Source organism: Strigops habroptila, chromosome 8, assembly GCF_004027225.2.
Source record: "Strigops habroptila isolate Jane chromosome 8, bStrHab1.2.pri, whole genome shotgun sequence".
Classification (NCBI taxonomy): domain Eukaryota; kingdom Metazoa; phylum Chordata; class Aves; order Psittaciformes; family Psittacidae; genus Strigops; species Strigops habroptila.
Window position 1 is genome coordinate 2,853,240 of NC_044284.2, and position 26,863 is coordinate 2,880,102.

Below are 26,863 nucleotides of genomic sequence, written 5' to 3' on the forward strand. Positions count from 1 at the left end.
CACTGAGGAAAGGGCAGAGATGCAGAAGCATCTACAACATGAAGCATGTTAAGAAAATTAATAATAATAATAAAATTGCAAACTACCAAATGAAACCCTCCCTGAAGGAGTTCTTTTCAGTATCCTCAGGCCCTGTGCATCCCAACATTTTCCTGACCAGTTCAGAGTGCTTTCTCTTGCTGCACTACACAGAATTAATCATTCTAGCAGTAGGGTTGTAATAATCCCTGCTTCAAGGATGAGAAAGGGAAGAATCCGAAATGTACAGATTGTGTAACGGTCCTATTTAGGTGATCTGTACATGACAACCTCTTTGTCTGCAGCATTCTATGACCTCTTGCTCTCAACAAGTGTACTTACTATAAAGGTTTTTAGAGAAAAATGATGGTAGTTCCAACAAATATCCGTGGACGTGCTGTAAATTTGGAAACTGCCTTTTTAACAAAGTCACTAAATAAATTCACCAAAATTAGGTGGCTATACAGCACATAGGGCTGTTGGGTTCCAGGTACCAGCACAGATTAATTTGCTCCGTTGTTTTTGCCTAACACACCGCATTTCGTTAGTTCACGAACGCGGAGCTCTCCTGTTTCTCATGCAGCAGCTCCATCTGCTGCCCAAAAGGAAAGGCGGACTTTGCTTTCGGACTACATTTACAGGATACAATAGGCAATTGACTTGAATAATTTGAAGCATCCCTAGAAAATTTCCAAGCGCTCCCCCAGTCAGTCCTCCTGCATAAACAGAACCAACAGCCAGGCTTTACTTACCTGTGGAAACCAAGTGACCCAACCAAAAACATTAGAGGAAATAACGATCATGGGAGTGTTGGGATTGTTCACTTGCACACCTTGCACACCTTCAGTCTCTCAGCAGACTCTGATTCTTCATTATCTGCAGCCATTTAGTGCTGTGCTGCTCAAAAGTACCATGTTACCAAATCACACTGGTAAGGTACTGGCAATCACTTCACTGTAAATGTGCCCAGCTATTCACAAACTACAAGATGTTAATGGTGATTCTTAGTTACTTAAAGTGGTTTATTTCAGTTGCATAAACATAAAACTATTCTGAAGATCACCTCACTTCTTAAGAATGAAAATTCTGTTTCTTTTACGCAGTGCAAGGCCTTGAGAACTCAAAGGTTCCACACTTCACATTCCTTTATCAGGAGCACTATGAAGAGTTCTGTCCATAACAGAACAGTTGTGCTAATCCCATGGCGACCCAGAGCTTGTAAATGCGATCAGACCTGCTCTGAACCTTGCACAGCCTAGTAGTGATTCTTATTCCGTGTTTACAACACTCTGGCTCCACAAGAGTTTGTTAGCTTGGGGGATGTACTTGCTGTAACTACTGAACCCTTCCAGTAACCCCCCAGTTTCTGGGCAGCACTGCAGGAGCTATTTAGTAATCAGCCAGCTCATGAGCTTTGGCTCACTGCAGGCCACAGGCACACCAGCTGGAATCACGGGACACACTGCCAGTGTGCCTTCATTACCCAAGTCACCTTGGTACCTTGCACTCAGTATCTCAGCCCTTGATGCAGTGGCTGGTACATTGTGTATCCTAATCATTTTACATCAACTTGATTAGCTTCCTGGTTCCTCAGGTTTTAGAGTGCTGCCCTGTGCCCCCTCGCCAGGCCCAGCAGGGAGCGCAAAGCTATAGGCTTCACCTGGACCTGGCATTCAGTTTTGGGAGGGGCTAAAGAAAGAACAGCCTCATACTCTTGTCTTCTTGGGTTTCTAATATGGCTGCTCTTGATTTAAAAATAAAGACTTGTTTCAGACCATAATTACAGCTTTTAAGGAAAAAAATCTTGTTTCGCTGAATCCACTGGGGGGTTTTACTGTGGTTTTAGAACAGATACAGTTCCGTTATTGCTCTCTTTAATGGATTTAGGAATACGCATTCACAGCGTTTGGAATAATGACCCAAATAATACTGTAATGTTTTCACCCACATTGAAAATATTGTCACGTAATAGAATATTATTTCCCTAATTTATTTTCCTTTTTTTATTCTTTCCATTTACAAGGGTTTCTGTTCTCAGTCACGAATTTCCAGGTGCGTTTCCCACATCTTATTTCTCTACCTGTTGCCTCATAGAAGTTGCTGCAGTGTCTAGCAGAGGCTGCATAGACACAGCGTTACTGGTCACCTATGTAATGTCTTCCAGATTCCCAAACAGTATTTTTTTGTCCCGTGTGGCTCTGGAAAGCCAGCAAAACACTGCAGTGCATGGAATGACCAGTAAATAGAACCACAGCTTTCTAGGTTCCTTTAATTCAGACGCTGTTGTTTAACACACACACACACACACACACACACCCCCTTTAGACTATCCCTAAGAACCTACAGTGGTGGAAATCACCAATATTATAATATTTTCATTCCAAATAACTTTGGAACTGAAGCAGCGCTGCTTCCATATCTCTGATGCTGTGAGTGAAAGGTGGGGTTTTTGCCTGAAAAGTTCATGTTTACTCCAGGAATGGAATATTGTTAAAAGCACATTAAAAATTACTACAATATGAGAAATGTTCATATTTGTTAAAGCAAAATCATTTTATCTAATCCAGCAACGTGTTACCTTCATCTGTGTAACAAGACTCAATCCTCTGAAGGAATTACATTTTGCACAGAGGAATAAACCCTTATGCAAATTCATGGATCTTCAAAGGAACAGTTCCTCAGTATAAGGCAATCGTGGAATATAATTATACATCGAGGATTAACACTGAAAACGCCCAAATGAGATGATGACAGATACTGTGTATTGATTTACCGACGAACGTAAGAAAAACAGTCAGTCTTCCACAAGAAATAAGGACGCAGCCCTGTGGTGAGCACCTACCAGCAAGCTGTGGGCCCCCCCGGGGACGGCGCTCACAGCGGCACGGAGAGGCTGCCTCCAGACCCGGTTTATAAGACTCGGCCTATTCATACTGTTAAAAAACCCCAAATAAAAGGGATAAATAAAGGGAACAAGGACAGAGTGCTGCCCGCTCAGGGGCAAACATGGCTCCCCTCAGCCCGCGGCCCGCCGCGCGCAGGCTCTCTGCGCGGTGCGCAAAAACTCCAACAGGTGGCTCCGTGGCGCAATGGATAGCGCATTGGACTTCTAGAGGGTTGAAGGGATTCAAAGGTTCCGGGTTCGAGTCCCGGCGGAGTCGTGTAGTCTCTTTTACCTTTTTTGTTGTTTTTCCCCCCATTTCGGCTGAAACCCTTCTACCCCGCACTCCCGTCTCTTACCTCACCGCCGGAGCAATCCGGTTCACCGGCCTGGCGCTTCCCGGTGGCTGGCTCCCTCTCTCCAGCGATGCTCTCCGGTCCCGCCTCCCGGCGCGCCCGTCACAAAGCGGGCGGAGGAAACGGACCCGCCGCCTGCGCTCCAGCCGCGGCGGCGTCACAAGGCGCTGCGGGCACGCGCGGAGGCGAGCGGGAGCAGAGCTCTCCTCATGCCCCGGCCCGCCGCCCCACCGCGGTCCCACACACACCAGAGCCCCGCCGCAGCGACAGCCCCGGCAGAGCTGTCACGGCTCCGAGCCCGGCCGCCAGGTCTCCGGCACGGGAATGGGGCTGTGCCTTTCCCGGAGGCGCTCAGTGAAGGTCCACGGTACGGTTATGGTTATTTTCAAGCCACAAAACAAGCCGTAGACAAAACTGAAGCATTTAACCCTCGAATGAACACCATCTCTACTCCCTGACTTACACATGCCTACGGGAAGAAGATGAAGAGCCGGTTTAGTAACTGCAATCAGATAAAATCGAGTGGTAAAACACAAAACAGTAGCAGCACTGAACAAACCTCTATGGTTTTGCTCAGGCTTGAACCAATTATAAATTAACCTGAATTAAATCGTTCATAAATAAAAAATGAATCTGGGTTTGGGGTTTTTTTTGTTTTGCTCTTTAATAAATTGTTTTTCATCCTGTATTTGTGACTAAAACTGTTTTTTTCAAGCTGTAGTAATGTTTATTTAAAAGGAATGAAGGAAAAAGCCGTAATTGAAATGGAGCCATAATTGAAATTCCAATCTGTGATTGAAAATGAAACACACCATCTGGAATATTAACTACCACTGTTTTGCAGCACAGTAACCCACTCAAAAATGCCATCTAGCCATAAAATAGATATAGCCCTTTACAGAGTAACCATCAAACTTTATCCTAATTTGCAGATAAAGAGCAAAACCAAAACCTCTCTACACTAACCTCAAAAAAGCCACCAACTCATATGACACAAGACAAAACGTTCCTCCTTATTCAGTCACTTTCAGCAATGTATCGCAGTCCAAATACTCTTTCTACTTTTTGTATTTAAGGATAGCTTCGTAAGATTTGCTTAGTTCCTAGTTAAAAAACATTTCAAGGCAGAGGCTTTTACACACACGTTCGCATGTTGCAAGCAGTACTTACACTATCAATACTCCAGAAATGCATTTGTTAATTAAGGGCTTGTAATGATGATAAGGATTGTATCCAAAAGGAAAAGAGAAAATTGCAGGATCAAGGAGCAGTCCATCTCCTAGAGGTAAGCACAGGGACAGCATCCTGCAACACTGGCTGTGTAACAGATTCTAATGTGAACTCCATCCTTCAAGACCTGATTGTATAAAGCCCTGAGCAACCTGGTCTCATCCTGCCATGAGCAGCAGACTGGACAGGACACGCACTCGTGGTCCCTGCCAGCCTGCATTATCCCAAGTCTCAGCAGGACTTACCTAGGAAGTAAGACTGTGATAAAGACAGGACTTCTCAAACATTAAGAGATCAGAAAGTTTTATCACATGGGAAGTAGTAATGACGAGAAGAAACCTTCACTTTTAAGGAGACCGAGTTGATGGCAGAGAGAAAAGATCCCCAAAGGAAAAATGAAAGCACAACAGAGGAAAGTGAGCAGCATTTTACTTCTGTTCCTAAACTAAAATCATGCCTACTAGTGGCACAACACCAGCAACACCTCAGCCACTGTCAGCCTATTTTTCATTAGTCTTTTGGTTGTGACACCTAGGAGATGGACTGTGAACTCACTGGGCTGCACAACCACTGGATACTCTCTGCCCCAAAGGCAAGAAAAGAAGAAATATTGTCAAAACCAAGGGGAGCAGAAAGAGGTAGGAACTACTACCGTCCATACAAAACACTCCAGTGACATCCAAAACAGCAGTAGGTGCATATATAAAAAACCCAGCATGGTACCTCCTGCCCTTTAGTCTTAGGGAAATTTCTTGTTAATAATGATTTATGTCAATAAAGGCAGAATTACAAATTAACACAAGTATTTCTGACAGCCATTAAAAGAAAATATTCCTTGCAATGGACAGGCAAAGTTTCTGAAATGATGCTAGTATTTCACAAGTCATTTGTTGAGGTATTTGAGTATTTTCAGAGAAATCCAACAAGCTTAAGAAACAGACACTGAGTTGTTGCCTGCTGCTTAACACCAAAGCTTGCACCTCTCTTTTAAGGTCTTTCAGAGTTGCAGATTGCTTTCCCCAGGTTGCACTTGAACATCCAGGACGCAACAGAATGACAACTACTGTGGTGCCTTGTGTTCTTTCCTCAGCCTTCAGACTTAATCTTTCTGGGCTTCCATGTCTCATCCACAGAACAAGACACCAGAGTTGTTTTTATTGGCTTTTGATCATTTACAGAGAATCGAGATACTAGCATACATGTCATTGCACTAGAATAGCATCTATATAGCATGTTAGCTGGGACTTGGGGATAGGTGGTTCTACTTGCATGCGTTTGATACTTCTCAAGGAATTCACTTTACTTTGCACACCATTCATCTCCAGGCAGTCAAGACTTCTTAAGGAATCTAGAATCCCATCTGTCTCTGGCAGCGAAACATTATGATCAACTTCAGAAGAATATAAAAAACCCCCTAACGATCAGTGGAAAACTTCTTTCAAGCCTCAATTGGTGATCAATACATACCATGGTGCTCATTTCAGTTTAGCTATTTCCAGCACAAATAGCTAATCCTTACAAAAACCACCACTTCTCAGTAGTATACACTGTCATGGTTAAACACTGCTCAAGAGCATATTTCTTGCTTAAGATCTGCAACCTGTAAAATTCCATGTTCATATGATAAGAACACATTCAATATCACCGGTCCTCCAATAATCACTTCTAAACCTTTCTCACCCAGTGCACCTAAGACAACGTAGCGACAGTTTTATTTCTTCTATTATGCATCTTTTCTGTTACCTGAGGGCAGTAACCGAGTTACACTAATTGTAACAGCAATGTAATAACCAGGTCATTGGAAACCAACCAAATGCCACAAGAGTTCCAACAATCACAAAGGTTATGAACTGTCACTAAAGGGGAAATGAGCCATCTCTGGTTCTGTAACAGCAGCAGAAGCCTTCAAGCTCACTCTGTTCATTTACCTGAAGAACTACTCCGAGTCAGCTACCAGACCACAACCTGCACACCACAGCCCAGACAACGGACCCCCCCGCCAAGTTATTTTCTGAAAGATCATTAGACAATCATTAAATGGCCAAAACTTATAAAAGCAACATATGACAGTGTCAAAATTTTATATATCACATATTTATGTTGTTTTATTCATTAAACAATCTATAATTTATATATTCTTTATTACTTGCCTGTATTTATTTATAAATTACGTATCTCTCTGTATTTGAAAGAAAGCATATGTGTATATGCCGAATTCCAGGACATTCTCAATCCTGTTACGGTCAGTGTTAAAATAAACCCTTCACAACCAAACTATTTGTCCATATTTCCTATGACAGAATTGGCCAGCAGCACCTCTGACAAGACATGGAAAAATCTGTTCTGGCATGTAATGGGTGCCAAGGTGAATTATGGACATGATTTTAAACTGAATATACCAATTCACTGATGTAAAGACTGAAGGCTGACAAGACCACAATCCATGCAGTTGGATTTTGTGCTCAGATTTAACAATATGCTTTCATATCATTATCTTTTTCACATAAACATTAAGTAAAAAAATACTTAGATTTTTAAATCTAAAGTAATTTCAATTTAGATACGTGATAATTGGATAAAGCTCCCTACAAAACATTCTCACTGCAAGAAATTCCCTCTCAATTTGCAATCTTCAAAAAGAAAAAACCACCACAACCAAAGCATTCTGTAAAAAGTTTTATAACAAGAAGTTGTTCCACCTTTTTTATTTTTCTTGAAGTCTTAATTGTGAAATTTCTTCTTTTTCCGATTCCTCTTCCCTGCTGCAAAAGCTGCTTTTTCACTCATGATCTCCTGATACTTCTTTTTATTATATCTGAACAAAATAGATAATTTACTTTTAAGCACGGTAAACCAAAGTTCAGGAAAAAATAACATGGAAAGTACTCTACATACATCATTTGCCAAACTCAGTTCTCTCATGTTTTCCAAGGCAGATTTCTTCTGCATAGGTAAAAGGGAATCAATGCTTGGATTAATCATAAATATGGGTAAATTTGTCATGGAAGTAGATTTGATTAAAGGATCATTAATTTTGGCATAACCAGGGAGTTGTTCATTGCGCATACAATCACATTTTGGAGAGTTTGCCAAAACACTGCTACTGCTCATCAATTTTGACTATACCATGGACAAATTATACCCATCTTTATACTGCCTTCTCGGCAAACTCAAGATCATCAACTTTTCTCTACTCAAGCCTGAAAACAATGAAACACTAAACAATGAACAGGATATACTTACTGAGTATCAGTTGCTAGCTCCTAATACAGCTTCTTACGTACCTGTACCAATTACCACAACGGATCACTGAGCACTGAGCAGTACTGAGGCTTTGAACGGCAACACTGAAACCTGCCTAATACCTGCATTAATGCTGATGTATCTGGTTAAAGCCTTTGATTAGCCACACCATAAATTAACTGATCACATTTCAAAGACATCAATTGTTTAAAACAGTTTCTAACAAATATCAATCGGGTCAAGCTAGCTAGGTCAACTAGGTAAGAAACAGCTACACCAACACGCCTTCCCAACAGAAATAGTTAATTTACAAGCCTGACAACATTAACCTTACAATCCCAAATCATGCACTGCTTCCAAGAAACATTTCCTTATGTGAGAAAAAACAAGTGCAGGTTAACATCATGTAATAACCAATATAAAAATGGATCAACTGAGGGGTCTACTCCAGAAATTGCAGGTTAGGCAGACATTAATGAATCCAGTCATATTCCTTAAGTAAGACTTCTAGTGCTGTTTTGATTCCTATGACAGATGGCAGACTGCCATGCTTATAAAAGGAAATCATACCAACTCTCCTAGAATTACAGTCAGCACTTTTCATTTGGATCAATTATGCCAAGAAAAACTGACCTTTAAACAATGCAAACTAGTGCACGCATAGGCATAAATCACTTAGAGCCCTTGATCTTTGGTGTAAGCCTGTGCAGACACTTATCTTAGAAGTGAACCAGAATAGGGCTGATAAGTTATCTCTTCAACACTGACAGTATTTTAAGAGTGGCTGCCAATAGTGATGACCTGAGTTGGATAAAACCCTTTTATGAAGATAAAATATGCTGTCTCAGTCTAATTATCCCCTGTCCCTTAGACCTTCTCAATGGCAGTGCTGGTGAAGTGCTAAAAAGTTTTCTTTGATATATTAAAAAACCCCCATATAAACTGAGTAAACCCAAGTTATATTAAAAATACTCATCTCTTACACAGGATATTAGAACTACAAAACCATTTTTACATACCTCCTGAACTCAGAATCTGCCAGCAGCTCTTCAACAATTGTTCTCTTCCTTTGTTTCTTAGGGATTCGACTATGGTAAAAGTCTATGGGAGAATCAACCACAGTTCCAACCTAGAAGACAGAAATGAAACATTCTCACTGTACAGCAAGATGTTGATTATTTTGCCCCTTTGTTTTTTTAATCCTCCAAGTATAAAGCACCTCCAGAGAAGATCAGATTGGTATCATAAGGAAGTGCAAAATAGCAAGACACCTTTTGTGCCATTGTTCAGTGCACAGAGGAGGGTCTGAGCTTTAAGGCTCTACAGTTTTTAACACTGGACTGCTGCACCAACGCTTGTATTAAAAAACAAATCCAGTTCTTAACTTTTAAAGATTTTCCCAAGGAGGGAAAGGAAACCCTTAACGACCATCTTAACTGTCTCTGTCACTGTGGTGGTTTTGCTCGATGGCTACACAGCAGTTAATCCAGCTCTAATACAAGGGCTTCATTCTGGAATGCATCACATTGTTTCCAGCCAGCCAGTTCTGATGATTCAGGTCAGTAGTGGAGATAGACGGAGTCCGTGTTCCATGTAGTGAAGGCAGACCTGCACAGATCTCATTACGTGGAACACTTCCATCTGAAGTTTCTCCATGCCCAGAAATTTCAAACCATACAAGACCCACCCTTCAGAGTGAAGTGCTACTATGTTGGGAAATTAAACTAATTTCCTCAAGAATGCCAACTATTCAAACAGGCCTGAGCTGGTGGAAGCCCATTTCTATAGCTTCTGCATGCAAACCACTTCAAAACTCTCAAGTTCCAGCAGCAGCAATTCTGGCTGATCACAAAGCTAGCTGTCTCCGTTCAAACTGTATTAGCTGGTAAGAAAATCAAAGCTACTTATTTTCTACATATTGGTTAAAAAAAGACTAATACTTGAAAAAGCAGTAAAAATCTAGTCCACTGAGGCCTCAGAATACAGATTAAGTCAGATGTTTGTTCACTACTATGAGATCAGCTGAAATTAAAAAACCCCAGCATATACACATACGTAATAGAGAGTTAAGCAGTTGTAAACTGCAGCCAAGTAATGAAAACCACTTAAGAATTAAGCTGTAAAATTGTATCAACATGGAGGCTACCTACAAAATAGGCAGGGAAGAACAGCTGTTTAAAACTTCAGCAGTGCAACGCCATCTTCTGCTGCTTCCTTACCTGGAAGTACTTGGGTAGACCATCTCTATCATTCTTCTTATAGAAATGCTTCGGGTCCAGCGAAGCTCTCATCTTCAAAACTTTCAGATCATTCTTCAGTTCAGCTGTGATTTCTGGGGCTTTCATACCAAACCAACCGTCACCTGTGGTCTTCTCTCGCTCTGCCTAGGATGCAGTACCAAGAATAATAAATGTGCATTCAGCAACCAGGAGGCGATAGAGCAGGGAACTCTCCCCTCCAAAAGGTATTTAGAATGTAACTCTGTCCCTTTAAGAAGTGTATTTTATGACCCTTATTATAAGGTTATTGACACTGTATTAATGACAGGTTTGTACCATCTGAGTACATAATCTTTCACTTCACTGTCTCAGTGACTAAAAGGATGCTTTTCACAGGATGGCTCAAGAAGACATTAAACTGCACCACTTCCAGTGAGGCCAGTGCATGCACACAGTCCCAGCATGGGCTTTCTGCCGAAGCTTCTGTTGTTACCTGAGGCATGATCAGCTCTTCACTTACCCTGCGCTGTTTCTTCAGCTGGCGAAGTGATTCCCTGTAGGGTGGGACACATTCCTTTTTTTCAAAATCTGGAGTTATTACACTCTTCTGCAAGAGCTGTAAGAATTGTTTTTGACATTAGACAGTCATCTCACTGATACAAATCTTCCTGCTTAACAGTACGTACAGAACCTACTGAAGGAATCATGCAGAATCTAAGCAGCAATTGTAATAGAGCGCTTGAACTTCTTCCATCTACAACAAAAGTAGTAAGGATCTTCTGAACAGAACCCTGGCCAGCAACAGACAGCAGCTGGCTACTTCTGGAGATAGCAAATGCTCTACAATAAACAGAGGTATCATGGATGAGCCTACCAAGACAACCTTCCCGAAACACCACATTCCCTTTACCTCAAAGGGTGTTTTTGAAGTAAAACTGCTCATTCCAGACTGGGAAGATTATAGACCTTTATTTACTGAAATTCATTCTTGCTACAGAGTAAATACCTTGTTAGGAGACAGCTCATGTACCACTCAACTGCAAAACTGCAGGCATAATCAACCTGGGGTTATTTTACAAGGTAATGCTGGTATTTGCACTGCTTTCAGTTTCCAAAATGTCACATCTATTTAAATTCTTATCATTAAAACCAAACCCAAATCCACACTTTGGCCAAAAAGAATGGAAGTTCTCAGCAAACCTTACTTCTTTAAAAACAAGTAAACCCACCTTATTAAATTAACATCTTTGTGTTACTGTAGTCACATTACTTGCATTAATTGCAAACACATTACCTGGTCCTTCTTTTTCTCCTTCAGTTGTTTAATTACACTTGATTTAGGCTTCTGGTTTTCAGCATCAAAACTAATATATAAACCTCCAAGCTTCTTGATATTCAAACCAGGGTCTATGCTGCTGGAAAGATGTAAACTGGAGGAGAAATAGTTAATGATTAGTACATTGTAACAAGCATGCACCTAAACCTCCTACTGTCTTCTGAGAAAGATAAACTCATTCTTCTCATTTAGGTTCAGTTCTGCAATGATTTTAAGTCTTGGTATCTAGTAGATAATTTAAGGTGACAGAATTTGGGGAGGGAGGGTAATATAAATTGAGAGGCTATTAAAGAACAGTATCTGTGGAATCACTTCCACAAATCTTCCCTATTAACTCTAATACTGCATTCCTATCTTAGATAGTACTATCTCCTATAAAAGTGAATTCTTAATTTGTTTCACCTTGCTAAAAGAACTCAGGACTAGCATACTACTTCTATACACAGAGAAGCTTGCTAGCTAAAACTAAAAGGAAAACCACCACAAAAGCACAAACATATTGGTAGTAGAAATGTTGTCAGCTCTTAGTGGAAGAAAGGAGCTAGAATTCCTTCTAAGAATGTTTAAGACCTTTACTGTTTAACAGTACTAGGAATAACGTTATTAAACATTTCAAAGCTAGTTTATTTCAGTTTTTCATTACTTCAATCAGGCAGCCAAAGGAATGTATCCACAAAAAAAAGGTACAATGGCTCGGGTTTTTGATGACAAGAATGCTTAAAAGCTATAAAGTATTACAGAGAAATATGGCACAACAAATATTCATCATAGCCTGAACGCTTATTAATACAAACTCTTTAAAACTTTCTACTAAACCGTGACTAATCTTTTATAATGCCTTTACACTGAGTGCTTGGCTAAGTTTTTGTAAGGCTTCTGGCCCACCTCAAGGTTTTTAGAACATTAATAAGTAAGACTTATTTATCCAACCTGAACAGAGTATTATGTGGTAAATATATAAAGCATATAAGGAGATTTTAGCAGGAGCCGGATTACAAGAGTTCAGGAGGTCCTACCCCACCTAAATTATTCTATGATTCTATGCTGGGCTGATTTCACTTGAAGTGCCACTGTCCCACAGCATGAGAACTGAACACATTATTAAAGTATACGCGATTATTTAGGATTAAAAAGCATGATAGAATTAGCCAATGTGTAAGGAATTTACTGCACTTTTTGTTATTTATATCCAAACTAAAAACACAGTTAAGAAAGCTGCAACCCAAACAAGCTTTAACCCAGTTTCACACTCTGGTTTCTAAGCTGAACACATGCAAGGCCTCCAGATGCCCAACTATTTCAAACAGTTCTGTTCTGCTACATACAACACTGAAAAAAAACCCAAACTCTCCATTTATGGACTAAATTTGTACGTTATAATCTGTTCAACCCCACTTCACATGTCAATGACCTATGTGATGAGACTACTCCCTCATTTATTCCACATCATTTAGCACTGAATGTACAGCTCTTATGCATATGCTTGAATGAAATGCAGATTCTTTAGTTACTGCCAGAAAGATACTTACACATCAGTCTTATTTTTCAACAAATCATCTTCATCTTTCTCATCTTCATCTATGAATTCCTCTTCAGCCTTTTCCAGATCTGACAATTCTTCACCTTTTTCACTTCCTTCATGCTTACTTCCAGCATCACTAACTTGGTCTATCTGATCTAGGTAATACTTTTGGTCGGAACTTATGCCAGGCTTGGTATCAATTACGAAAAGCCCTTCAGCATGCAGTGAACTGGTTTCTAAAGATTTGCTGGGGGAAGGAGGCCCCTTATATACCTCTTTATAATACAGATTCTCTTCAGTTGTATTTATGTCTGCCACATCACTATCTTCAGATTCACCACTTTCATCTTCGGCCAGAAACAACGCAAGAGAATTGTTTCCACTGCTTGAAATTCCACTGCAGTGAGCTACAGGTTCAGCATCTTCTCCTGCTTGATCTTCAGCACTGTCCACACCGATTTCAAGCATCCCGCACCCGCTAACACTGTCGGTTCTCTGTGCAACAGCTTCATCCTTTCCCGGGCTCCTCACTTCATTAGCTTGCTCACCCTTTCCTAAGTTATCAGCATGGATGAGAGGCTGCTGTGGGTCTGCCTCAGCATCCGCTCTTTCGCATTCTGGTTTTTTTTTACCTTTATTTAGTGTTATTTGCCCCTGGAATTCTAAAAATTGTTTGGGACTCATGCACTCGGACAAATCCATGTGCTCTAACTTTTCCACCCTCACAACGATTTTACTGTGTTCTTCTCGTATTTGGCCACGTGCTTCCTCTGAATCATCAACCCCAACAGACTGTGTATTTTTAATTGCCCTTTTCTCGTGCAATTCGGTGTCACTTTGTTTCATTTCTGTAAGACTGCTGGGTGTCACATCATTCAAAGACTCTTCTTTCACGTCTCCACTCTGGGTTGTATTGGCAGATTTGCTTTTAGGTGAATTGGGTTCTTCATTACCCTCGGTGACAGGGGAAGCATCTTCTGTGTCAGAAACAACTTCTGCAGCAGGTCTAGAATCAGAAATGATTACTGGCTCAGATTTAACGGCGTCCTCAATTAAATTCTCATCTTCTGAAACAATTCTGTTTCCTTTCTCAGTCTGCTTAGTATTTTGTGCTTGTGATTTGATTTGCATGCTCCTAGTAACTCGTCTGTTAGTGACGGATGGTTCCATATGGGAACTTAAGCAGCACGAGTCTGCATCAGAAATATCTTCACTCTGGGCTTCATGAACTGTATCTGGCTGCAATTTCTTTTTGCTTTGCCTGCTTCTTCTAGTTCTAGTAACACCAGAAACAGCAGAGGAGCAAGACTCAGCTTCGGAAACATCATCTTCATCCAGAATCCTGTTTAACTTATTCAGAAAAGCTGTCTTGTCATGTCTTTTTTTGTCAGGAGAATCCGGCTGATAAGGAACTACAATTTGTCGTCGTCTCGTCACCCTTACAAACAAAGGTGTCTGAAGACCAGACACAGCAGAGCAGTTCGATTCTGCTTCTGACACATCCCCATCAGCTTGTGGTTCAGCAACTGATTGTGCTGAATGGACAGTTGTGTTCTCACTTCTAGTCGCTTCCATCTCTGAGCTATCTCCGACATCTGACTTGGTTTCTGCATGTTCCAACCCTTCAGACTGAGATTCCTGAATTACCTCTGGCTTATGAATTGATTTCGTTCTTCTCCTAGTCATCCTCATAGACACAGGAGTACTAAGTTTGGCAGCTGCCATCTAGAAAAGGAGTAAAAAACCATAAGTGTGCTATTGACAGATAAAATAACCCTATAAAAAGGATGCTATACAAATCACTAACCATCTTTTTAAAGAACTCCACTCAAGCTGACAACATATTACATGTCTCTGTGTGGAAGAAGTATTAACAAACCATCCTGTGCTCACGTTTGTCTACTCTCTTTTGGTCAAAGCAGGAGAAGAAACACACTTGTCCATTAAGAAATACAGATAAATGTCTTCTAATTCTGCAAGTTCTGGCAAGCTATCATAGGAAGGAAATTCAGAAGCGATGTACAGAAACATTCCAAGATCTGCTCAACTACAAAACCTAGCAAATGGCAGAATATGCCCCAAAATGGTTTCTCTGACCGATTTTAGCATTTTTAGGCACAGACTGGCCTCTCAGCAACTGCAACACTAGGTATAACCTGCTTCTTTAACGATGCTTCTAGTCCCCTAGGAAGCAATTCAAAACCTGGGAAAGAAGAAACACTGCGACAGCACGATATTCCCAAACCGCAGAACCACGCTGGATCAACACACACCACGCTACCTCCAGATCAGGATTTACGCAAGTGCTTGCCTGCCTGGTGGAAACGCCACAGAGAACTGCTAAAACAGCAGCAGCAGCGCAAAGGAAAACAAGATGTCATTCCCTCACCCTAAGCCGCGTTACACGTTGAACACGCGCCCCGCCGCCACCCCGCACCCGCGGCGCCGGCAGCTCCTTCGCGTGTGGCAGCGTGCGAAGATGGCGCCGCCGCGCTGCCGCTGCCACAGCCCCGCTCCGCGGCCTCCCGCGCCCCCGGCCCCGCTCACCTCCACCGCGCCGCCGGGCTCGGGCTCGGCCCCGGCGCCGGCCCCGGCCGGGCTGCCGCTGCCCCCCGCGGCCGGCGCCCCCGGCTGCCGGCGAAGTGCCCCGGCCCGCCTGGTGGCCACCATCTTGTCCCTGCGCCCGCCCCTTCCGCCCGCCCTTCCGCCGGCTGTCTCCGCGCTCCGCGTTAACCCGATGGGCGCACGGTGAGGGACACACGGCCTTGGATCACAGGAACCGCCGGGGGAGTTTGATGGCCAAAGTGTGGGAGACCGTGATTGAGGTGAGGAGAATTCATACAAAGCACAGATTTAAAAGCCTACAAGAATTCCAACTTTTAATTCAAACTTTCAAGTTACGGAAGGAAATCCCATCTCTTTGATGCAAAACGAGTTAATGAAATAACCTGATAAAATGTTACGCTGTCAGCAACTCTCAAAAAAAATCATCTCTTAAAATTACCATGTCTCACAGGAGGCTTTTCTACACAAGCAAACTGTCAGCAGGTTACAAACAGGAAATAAATAATTACCCCATTAGTGCAGCCTGCACATTTGAGCGCAATTCTTGTTTTGTAGCATCTCCATTCATAAAACTGAGCACACATGTGAGCAATACAATATAGAACATCAGCGGGCAAATGGAGACAGAAGGTACAGGTAGTGGTCAGCGGCAGCAGCACACAACTCAAAGCCGGCAGAGTAGTTTAAATGTAATTGATGCAAAGGAACCCAACATTTAAAAAAGAGCACATTTTGATGAGGATTAAAACAACCACCACCCCAAGCCAAACTTTTATTGATGCATTACTAGTCCCAGTTCCCCATCTCTCTCATTGATCATAAGAACTGAAGAAGTCCAGGGGAATTTCCCAGTATTTGCCACCTCCAGCTATTTAGGACTCAAAAGGTATCTTGAAAAATATTAATCTTATTAATTAAGATTAACTTAGTGGAATGGATTATAGGAAGCTGACACTCTAAACACTACCTACAGGCATTCAAATGCCACTAGCTGCCTACATGACAATTTGAAAGATGGTGGTGAAAATTCATTCCCTTTAGAGCCCAAGTCTCAGAATATACAGAACTAAGTTAATGAGTACGACTTGTATGGTCCTGCTCCTGCCTGAAATCAAAAGGAAAATCAGTATTTTAGACACTCAGCATCAAGCTCCTGCTGAACTACAAGTTGAGCTTTTGCTACCTATTCTGATTCAAAGGCCAAGGAAATAAAAAGGCGTTTCCAATGGAAAGACTACGTTAAACCAGAGGCCTTGCCTTAGCTGCAGCAATCTCTAGGATTCAAAAGCCAGTTTGCTAAGCTACTGCCACAGATATATACCTAACTTCAAGCTAACCCTTGCTTGCATCATTCCTGAATGGCACTCTAGCGATAAAGTTTCCTGGGCATCCTCAAAAGAAGTCATTTACCAATCCTATTGTGAGCAGCTTCAGCATTTGCTGTTCTGACTTGGCCCATTCCGATTGTGGAGTTCACAAGTGTCAAACACAGAAGCCATGGTGAGAAGACAGGCACAATTCAGCTTTTGATTAATAGGTTTTGTCATCACTTGTTTTCAACGCTTATTTGAAACATTCACACAATGATACATGTTCTATTTGAAACAGCAAAGATCCCATCACACGTGTGCAAACACTAACCAAAGCACACTGAGACACAGAGCAGCCAGAGGGAATTCAGGTAACAGTCAAAGTAACTGGGAAGATGCATTTTTTTCTAAAGCATAAAGGTCTTTTACACTATATTAAAAATAAACCAATTTTCCCACCACCCAAATTAAACAGCTGACTTGCCTATATATACATACCAAGTAATGAGATACCATTGCATTTTTCTGGGTAATTTTTCATAAAAGATTACCATTTTCTATAAAAAGCAGTCCGTGAATGCTTGAAATCTATGTGCCTCCCAGGTGAGGAACTCTTATTTAAGAGAAATTCATTCTTTTTAAATAAAAATATATAAGTTTCTCTCTACCACCCAATGGCAGCTACAATATAATGATAATTTTACAGTGAACTGGTCATAAAAAGAAACATATCTTAAACTGTTTCTCTATCGATAATTCAAACCACCCCCAAATATTTCATCTTTTAAATTAACTGGTCAATAGGTTAAGTAAGAAAAATCGTGTTAGAGCACTGTAGACACTCCTGCTGACAACACACCGAGTAATTACAACTTTTGGTCTTTGTTACAAATGCTGTAAAAGTGTTTCTATGAAAAAAGCAATGTTTCCCCCATCCCCAAGAAATGAAAACAGAAAGCCATTAAAGAAAAAAAAAAAAAAAAAAAAGTGTTTTAAAAGGAATTTCTTTTAGCTTGCATGATATAGCCTTTGGACTTGATAATTCCTCTGCTTTTAACAATGACTGAATACCGGAGAAGCCATAAAGGAATCCACTCATGTGCTTTCGTGTCCTGGATGCTTTCCTGAAGAACTTCTTGGAAACTCGCTTCACAAAGTAATTCTGAAGTTAAAAAGGGATATTCATGCTTTAAATAGTGTCATGTAAACAGCTGCAAAAAGTAACACTTAATAAGAGAAGCCTTTTCCTACAGTCAAAAACCTTAAGCAGTGCCAGATACTCCACAGATCCACTCTTCCGGAATGCACGTACAGTGAAAGCAGCCGAATATTCCTGAAGGAATCTTCAGGGCACCTTTGTTTGTTTCAACATTAAGTATATCCCACAAAACTGAGATTTCTATGGTATCAAATGGAGTTGAGCAACAGAGCCATTAGCAGGAGGAAAGTAAAATCTGAGAAGCTAGCTAGACAAACCAGAGGTAAGACATAAGGCTGCAATCAGCCAAGGACTGCGCGTTCTCAGTTACCTCCGCAGTCATGGAAAGCTCAACATTTACAGTATCTCCCACAACTGGGCTCATAACAACTGCAAGCCCAGAAAGCATTAAGAAAAATGGGCTTAAACGCCACAAAACGGAAAAGGAAGCCAAATACAAATCCCCCTGGTTTCCTCTGGAAAGCCAGCCAAGGGAACAATCTCTTTGATGAGGAGTGTTCCCAAAACATCAGTCTGAATACTCTTCAGCTGACCATTCCAGAAAAGTTAAGCTTAGCAAACAATGCATAAGGGAATCACGACTTGCTTTGTTTTCTATCCAAATCCTCCTCTTCAGTTCATGACTCTCATATTTATTAAATTAAAAGTTGCAATTTGGATTTCACAGTACATGGAAACGGTCAGACTGAATGGCAATTCATCTTGTACGCTGCCAAAGCAGTGCTGATACATGCTCAAGCAGTGATGAAATTCATCAGTTCTAACAGTGGTGCTATGAAGCCTGTAAATAAATAGCATTTCATACACTTTTTTTTTCAGGAGGGGAATGGGAAGAAAAAGAGAAGAAAAGTATGATCAGCAGGAATAAGGTCATAAGGAAGAATACAGGGAAGGAATTAACTGAATATTGTTTCAGACCTCTCAATTCCAGCAAGCTATTTAAGGTGTCATTATAGTAAAGATTAGATGATGTTTGAGAGAAACTAATCCCAGAATATTCTAGGGAGCTGGTAACTCAGAGCTCTCAAGTCTAAAGAAAACCCTCCAAGTCCTTCAGTCATTCAGTAAATTAATGACTGCACAAACCAAGAATTTACACTGACTGTTTTTGTAATAATGGGTTTTTAACAAGTCACTACTTTGAGCTTAAAGCACAGTAATGTTACATGTCTAACATTACCAAAGCATCGAAATCAACTCGAAAAATCAACTGACCATCAACATTTCCATGCAAGCTCTTTCACAGACAAGTTCTGGACAAGTGGACTTTCATTTGTCACTTACTGACCTTCAGCAACAGAACTGTCATTTCATTCTCTGTTTTGTGGAAATGAGCTATGCTAATTTTTGAACATACATAGTACAAATTTCTCTGTAGTTTGTTCTTCTGTTTATTTTCTCTGACAAAAACTATTTCGCTAAACTATCCAAGGGTGGAAGATTGCCCTTCCCCTCCTTTCCTGAAGGAAAAGCAAGAACTCAATGGAAATCTTTTATAAAGGAAAATCTTTTAGAATCCTTTGTTCCGTATTCAAATGCAATGAATGTTGAAGTTCAGAGAAAGATTATTCCGGATTTTTTACTGAATAATGCACTCAGAAGTCTTCCTTTAACTTATCTGCCCAAGCCTTACCTTTCGGGTCATTGTGAGTTAACAGCTGTATGTCAAACTGTTTTGCAAATGCTGTGAGATCAGGTGGCATCACACAACAGGAAGCTAGGTTCACCTGATTACTACTCGGCTTTACCTGAAAGTAACAAATACTTTTATAAGAAAAACACATAAATGTACTCATTGTAGTTGTTTCCCCTCATGCCCTTTATTACAACAGAAAGTTTTCTTTGAACAATTTGTTTTGAGCTAATTTAGCCTGCATGATGCTCAACAGGCAACTCCTGTCTCTGCAATTTCCTGCAGCACAGAGCCCAAAACAAGAATAGGATCTAACTTCAAGTGCTGCCACAGCAAGGTGAATACTAACCAATTCTGACTTCCTATCTGCTGTGCTCCCTAAACAGCAGCATTCCCCACCCCCCCCACCTCTGTAAAACCATAACGCGGGCATTAGTTTGATAAAGACTTTAAATAAAATGCAAATAAACTTTTTTAAGGATATATAATTTGCAGTCTTCCATGCCTTCAGGATTAAGTTAAAAAGGATGCTCTTCCACTGACTCTCTCAGTTAGTCACAAACTGCACTCATGGCCACCATGCAGATGGCTGTTAATCCCCTCAATTATCCTCCTCAGTACACACAAAACAGCAAGGAGCACAAATGAGGACTCTCAGCAGGACCTCTTCTGCAGATACACAATGTTCACATATCACAAGAAATGTCGTAAAAGGAGTATTCAAAGAACTAGTAAGGCAACAATAAATCCTTACCTGAGCATGGGGACATACTAGTACAGACCTCCATCAGTCTAAAGTTAGGAGTGGTTAGTCACATTGGACAACAAAATATTGTGCCACTTCATTCGTAACCTGTTTTCCTCTTTACATTTAACCTTAGCATTCAAACAGCATCTTTCCAAGGGGAAATCCCTTCATTCGTAACACAGCTTAAAGTGAAAACGGCTGTTTTCAGTGTCACTGGAGTAAATCTGGGGGTTTAAGAGTACTGTTTATACTCCTTCCTAAATATAGAAGCATTCAAAACTCAAACCTTCACTACTTCAAAGAACCTGCTAATGAATAGACCTGTGGTTTCCAGCCTTTGCTGGTCTGTATCCAAGAACACTGAACAAGTGACAGTCACACTCTGAGCCTCCCCCACCGTGAACAAGGTTGTGACCATCCATAAGATGCTAAAAATAATAGGGCTAACAAATATTTTGTATATAGACCCATCTATAACAAAAGTTTATAACAATGTGGCAGTCAGCAAAAGCAACAGTTATTCTGTCCTAGAAATCCTACAAATAGGAAGTTTGTTCTCACCTGTGCCCAGAGATACAGCTGTTCTAACAGTGTTTTATCTAGGTCAGAGGTACCTATGGCAACAATCTTGTTGTTTTGAACTAAATTTTCAAGTTCTTGCCAATAAGGCTGCAAATACTCCAAGGAGAAGCTAGTTCCATCTTCAACAGGAGGTGGGGCAATAATGACCGAGTCCAACTGAGCGACGCCGAGGGCAGAACAAGCTGAGGAAAAAGAACAGACACACTGCAGTCTTTGGTAAGATACAAACAAAAGCATCATGACTCAGCAAAACCCACACCTCCCGCCTCACTCTGCTAGCTTCCCATTCAGTTTCAGACTCTTCAGTGTATCAGCAGTCAAGGATAGCAACACATCGGTTTTAGAAAAGAATCAAACATACACCTGAAAGCCAACGTTCAGTTGTAGGTCTTGGGAAAAACAAAACCACCACCAAAGCAAGCCTGAAGCTTTTTTCTCTTTTTCTGTGTTAAAACTGTGTTTTTCTCTTAAGGCAGTACATGCAATTTTTGATTCCTTCACTCTCGATTTCTTCCAAAATGTGTAACTTCCACTATGAAGTCTAACTCAAGTACAGGGCATGGACTAGGAGGACTATTCACTACATGTGCGGAGTTAAGACTAAAGCACACGAAATATGGGGATTTAAAGTGCCAGAGAAGTGGCAAGTCCTGGAATATCACTGAGCTTTAAGAAAGATGCAAGTCATGAGGCCTCTTCTGCAAAGCAAAAAGAATAAAGCTAAGTAGCTAAATAAATTATTTTCTTCTGGAGGAGGATTCTATCAATGCATTCTTAACAAATGGTACCACAACTTACACTAACGAGGCTATTAACTGGGGTATCGAGAGAGAAGAATTATACCTGACCCTCTGTTCTTTGGTAACCCCTTATGCCTGACTATCTTCCAAAGTAGTGAAGTTCAGTGCTGCTCACAATACGTTAGGCTAACAGAACTTCATGTATCAGTGCAACCATTATTTTCAATAAAACTTCACTATTTCAGCAGTTGCTTGCAGCATTGTTTTATTTCTTAAATAATCTCTGAAATACTGCACAGTTAGTAGCAAAGTTCATCATGTTAAAAACAACTGGCAACTAACATCCAACTGCTAAGACCTATTGTATCACTGTTACTAAAACATAACATGGTATTCATTTTATAACAAGTTTTGTGTGAAAGAATAAAAACTTGCTCCTGCTCGAAGCAAGGAATCAGATTTGAGTTTGTGGACCCAAGGTTAGTGATCCACATTTAATAAGTTTGCTGACTGAACTAATGCATATATAGACTTGATTACCTGGGAAAAGAGGATATACTGTGGCAGTCACTAAACACACCTCTTGGATGGAAAAGGTTCTAATTTTATTTCTAAGCAGGGAAGTAAAAAGAAACCCTCCCAGAAGTTCGAGTTTCATACTTACCCAGGTCAACTGCATTTCTGATTGATGAAGAGTTTGATCCAACGATGAAGAGTTTTGCTGTTTCCAAAGAAACTATAATCAGTAACTAAACGCTATGATTGAACATATAGCTATTTACTTTTGCTATATACAATACTTACGAGTTCTCGGGTAAAGGGTTCTTACAATACACACCATTACTTTAAAAACTGGGAAAAATAGCCTGTATTTAATGGTCACTGCCCATTAAATACACTGTTCTCAAACTCCAAGGTTGTTGTGCAGTCTCAGAACAAGAAATCATTCAGTTAGATGATCTAATAAACTCTAAAGCTGGGACTTCAGCATCAAGACACTAAGCAATAACCATAACAACCTGTATAAAAACCCCAGATGTCATCGTACAAATGGACCTCTTCACAACTTATTAAGACTCCAATGTCCTAGTGTTATTGGACTGTGTCCTTCAAGTTCATCATATTCAACCTGGAGAAATCATACAAATGAATGTGCTTCCATTCCTATGTCTTAATTCCAGTGTTATCTGTAACATTTTGCTTCAGGAAAATCAAAGATTCACAGAATACATATAAAATGTCTTGAAGAAATGCAAGTTAAACTAAACTACAAAAATGCTGAGCTGCTTTAAAACCTGAAATATGAATTCAAGTCTTTCTTAGCCAACTTCTGGATTACCCGAAGTACAACAGTGTGCACTGATGTCATTTGACTTTGCAATTGCAAAACATGGGGGGGGAAATATATATGTATGAATATCCTAATAATGACTGCACACGAAAACTTCTTATGCCGCCAGATATTTTACCAGATTCTTACCTGATACTTTCAACTCATCCCTTTCTTCAGGATTTATTTTTTCTATAGCTTGAGCTACAGTACATTCCAGAACCTCCAGTATTTCCTGTAGTAAATACACGAGACTTAGGAACAAAAAAAATAAAAAAAATCAGGAAAGTTTGGGAGATTTCACCCTCTGAACTCATTTAAGACTAGGCTGACGTCTCATGTTAGCTGGCACAAGATGACTTTTTAGAGTCTTGACCTACATTAGATTTTGTATTATACACACAGAGAATATATTCAGTGAGTTCAAAGTATATTCAGAGAATTCTCCGTGCCATGCACCACCTCGCCCCCAACCAAGAATACTGGCAATTTTTGCTGCCCTATAAAGAAATCCTCAAGCAAGTCCTCGAGTTATTCCATACAGTCAGCATTTTAAACAAAAGTTGGTTTGGTTTGGTTTTGTGTGGTTTTGATGTTTTGGTTTGTTTTTTAATTACTGGAAACCAGTATAATCCATAAAAGAATGTGGAATTATGTAGTTAACACGTTTGGACAGTAAAACTTAGCTTACACTAAATAATTAACTTCAAATGGATCACTACATCTTACAGAGACAAGTGTTTGTGTTATCTTCTTAAGCAATCATTAGATCCTCCACAAATCATTCAACAGCTACTGCTTCTCCACACTCATGTGGAATGCAGCAACATGCAGCTGATGCCACAAGAACTGCTAACGAAACACGCGTACCACCTCTCGTACCTGATTTAGGTCTTGTCCAACCTTTGAGCTCCATTCAGTCAGTGTTTTCTGAATGCAGTCCCGCACCTACAAAATATTTGTTCATGTTGAAGAGGAGCTTCATGTTACAGCTGCACAGAAACACAGTGATTCATAGGCATGTGAGACAGACTGAGCAGGCGAACTAAGGACACCATTGGAGCAACCACAGAAGATTCTTCCTTCATAGCTTCCATGTGAAACTTGTTCAAACTAGTTTACTTGCTTTCCTCTCCTCTTTCATGAAGAGTTTTAGCAGTAATACAAGTACTGTACTAAACCTATTTCTCAGACCAATGCCATCTTTAAAGGAAAGAACAATACTAAGCAAGCAAGAACTACCTATTCCACTGTGCCAAACCACTAATGCTTTTAAATCCTTCATTAATGAAGGGGGAACCTTCAGATCCCACCCCACACTTGCATTTTCCTGCATCAAGAGATACAAAATAAACTTTACTAGAATTCTGAACATGGATTTTCTTGAACCTAGTAAGGTGTAACAATTAAGTCAGCTAATTAACTGCATATTATACCAGTGCTTCAGCTGTACCAGTGCTCTAGCTTCCCTCTGATACACCCTGGGAATTGTTACCCTGCAGGCTGAGTACATGCACTGTCAGGTCTGCTGTCTGCCACACACAGGAGCACTTTCCTGAGCTGCCGCTTCACTTTCAGCAACACATTTTATACCTACGTAAATACCTAGTTTTTAGACCATTAAATAGCAATTTCCTGAGACACCTAACATGAATTCCAAGAGTTCGTAATACCACACACGAACTAGAAGCCAAACCCACCCCACCCCTATAGAAAAAAACAACCCCAAAAGCCCTGGAGATAACAAAGTTTAAGACATAATACTGTAATACTACTTCACAAGCACAACATCTGCACATTCTTTCCCAGTCATTTAAAATGGCATGGAAAAAAATAACTAAGTCAAACAGCAAGAATTTATTCCCCCTCCTGAATCCACAATGCTGGAACACTTCAGCCTATTTCGATGCAGCTTTTAATGTTATCTTTTTCCTTTCTGAGGGAAGTGAGACAGTACTAAACATATATATTGAATATATTGCTACTTTGCAACTGTCACACTTGGTATTCCTCTTGCAGTTAGCACGGACCAGCCTCTGTCTCCAAAGCACACCGTTGCCATGCCCTCAATACAGTGTCTGACTGCTTTGGCCAGCTTTTCCAGACACAGCTACATCCCCAAACTTCTAACATTAGGGTTCACAGTCTGCAAAATCTTAGCTTACATTCTGCCACTGACAGTTATACACACACCACCTACACCAAACAAGAGTTAAAAGCCAATTTGTTTCTCATAATTAACACCAATTGTTTGCTTTTGGAATCCCAGCAACTCTGGAAAGCAGGCAGCCTTATATTTAAGTGCAGATTTCCCTGTAAACAAGTTGATTTGAATACCTTAACTGATCAGTTATGTACAGTGGCCACTCTTTATTTACCAGCCCTCCAGGAACTGCTCACACAAGTGTGCCCATTAGGATTCAGCTACCTCTCTGCTGCAGGATCTAGCCTTATTTCACACAGCTCACATGTTGTAATCAGCAGCCAAGCTAAATAAAAATGTTATTACTGCAGGACAGCTAAATTAAAGTATCATGAATCCTTCCTTGTCATCTTTCTTACTGTTTGTGCATGATTAATATGCAATAAACCAACTTCTAGACTATCAACAATGCCACTACGTAGTGATAAGCAGCCAAAACCACACTTCTTCTGATTAACTGTTAAATGCCCATTTTCAAATGGCTGTGTCATGACGAGACAGCAAATATAGCGGTTCTGAAGTTCACGGCTGCAGGATCTCCAGGCATTTTATCAGGATTACTAAGCGTTGACACATACTGCTAAAGGTAACAGTTTTAAAGTGACAATTTAAAAGTCCTTCCAACTTTTTAACAACGAACGGCCGCAATACTACTTCAAGACGACGACAGCGGCTGATCTTCCCGAGACCTTATATGAATTTCAGGTTAGAAAAAGCAATTTAGATCATTTGTAATGCAAGCTCCTATCCGTATCTTCCTCTTGCTACAGAAGCCTCGCGGTTCTCCTCTGCCATTACGGGCAGTACTTGGACAGCGGTTTAACTCCTCGCTTCCAAGCGCAGCGGCGCGCTCTGGTCTCTGCTCTGCCCACAGCGCCTCAAGCACAGCGCCGCGCTTCCGGAGGCAGCTCTTCCCTCCCACGGCGGGCCTCGGGCCACGCCACAAGCACGAACCCGGCGCTGCCCCGGAGCCCGCCCCGCCGCGGCGTCCCGAGGGGAGGCCCGGGGCCCGCCGCGCTCACCTCCTCGCCGGGGGTGGCCGGGCACTTCTTGCGCAGGCAGCCCCAGTTGAGGAGGTTGCCGGTCTGCAGCGTGAGGGTGCCCGCCCGCTCCAGCAGGACGCGAGCGCCGTCCGTCCCCATCGGGAAGCCGGGCACAGCCACAGCGGCGACCGCGCTCCGCGGCACCGGGCAGGGCCGCGCCGTGACTCAGCACAAATACCGGCGGCGGGATGCTTTGTAACCGGCCCCGGTCACATGGCACGAGCACAATGGGCGGCGGGGCGGGCCCAGTGCGGGAAGCAGCGATACAGCCTGGCACAGCGCCCCGCCTCGCCGCACCGCCCCGCCTCGCCGCACCGCCCCTCCGCTCCGCCCCGCCCCGCCTCGCCTCACCACACCGCCCCGCCGCGCCGCAGCGCCCCGGCACACGTCTCTGCCACACGGCCCCGCCGCACGGTCCCACCGCGCCCCGCCTCACGGCCCCGCCGCACGGCCGCGCTGCACCGCCCAGCCGCCCCCCCCCGCCGCACGGTCCCTCCTCACGGCTCTGTTACACGGCCCCGCCTCGCAGCCCCGCCGCACCGCCCCTCCGCACGGCCCCACCGCGCCCCGCCGCATGGCCCCACCTCACGGCCGCCCCGCTCCGCCCCGCCTCACGGCTCCCCCTCACGGCCTCTCCACACGATCTCGCCTCACGGTTCCCGCCTCCCGATCCCGCCTCCCGGCC

General features: G+C 41.9%; 2 protein-coding genes and 1 non-coding gene across 3 annotated transcripts; 1 reads left to right on the plus strand and 2 right to left on the minus strand.

Moving 5' to 3' along the window:
• The first annotated feature begins 3,093 nt into the window (after nucleotides 1–3,093).
• TRNAR-UCU lies at nucleotides 3,094–3,179 on the plus strand. The gene is given in 2 exon segments: nucleotides 3,094–3,130; nucleotides 3,144–3,179. It is a non-coding gene; the product is annotated as a tRNA-Arg (tRNA).
• A 2,427-nt stretch (nucleotides 3,180–5,606) lies between these two features.
• On the minus strand, nucleotides 5,607–15,502 carry DNTTIP2 (deoxynucleotidyltransferase terminal interacting protein 2). The gene is made up of 7 exons (XM_030496299.1): nucleotides 15,353–15,502; nucleotides 12,813–14,530; nucleotides 11,242–11,377; nucleotides 10,468–10,563; nucleotides 9,948–10,112; nucleotides 8,748–8,857; nucleotides 5,607–7,300 (listed from the first exon to the last, which is right to left on the minus strand). The coding sequence occupies exons 1-7, from the start codon at nucleotides 15,473–15,475 to the stop codon at nucleotides 7,207–7,209; spliced, it is 2,442 nt and encodes an 813-aa protein (XP_030352159.1). The 5' UTR covers nucleotides 15,476–15,502; the 3' UTR covers nucleotides 5,607–7,206.
• A 155-nt stretch (nucleotides 15,503–15,657) lies between these two features.
• GCLM (glutamate-cysteine ligase modifier subunit) lies at nucleotides 15,658–26,809 on the minus strand. Its single transcript, XM_030496305.1, has 7 exons — nucleotides 26,158–26,809; nucleotides 23,815–23,880; nucleotides 23,083–23,167; nucleotides 22,267–22,323; nucleotides 20,842–21,044; nucleotides 19,533–19,647; nucleotides 15,658–17,842 (listed from the first exon to the last, which is right to left on the minus strand). Exons 1-7 carry the CDS (start codon nucleotides 26,275–26,277, stop codon nucleotides 17,673–17,675), a joined length of 816 nt encoding a protein of 271 aa, XP_030352165.1. The 5' UTR covers nucleotides 26,278–26,809; the 3' UTR covers nucleotides 15,658–17,672.
• Between the last annotated feature and the right edge of the window lie 54 nt (nucleotides 26,810–26,863).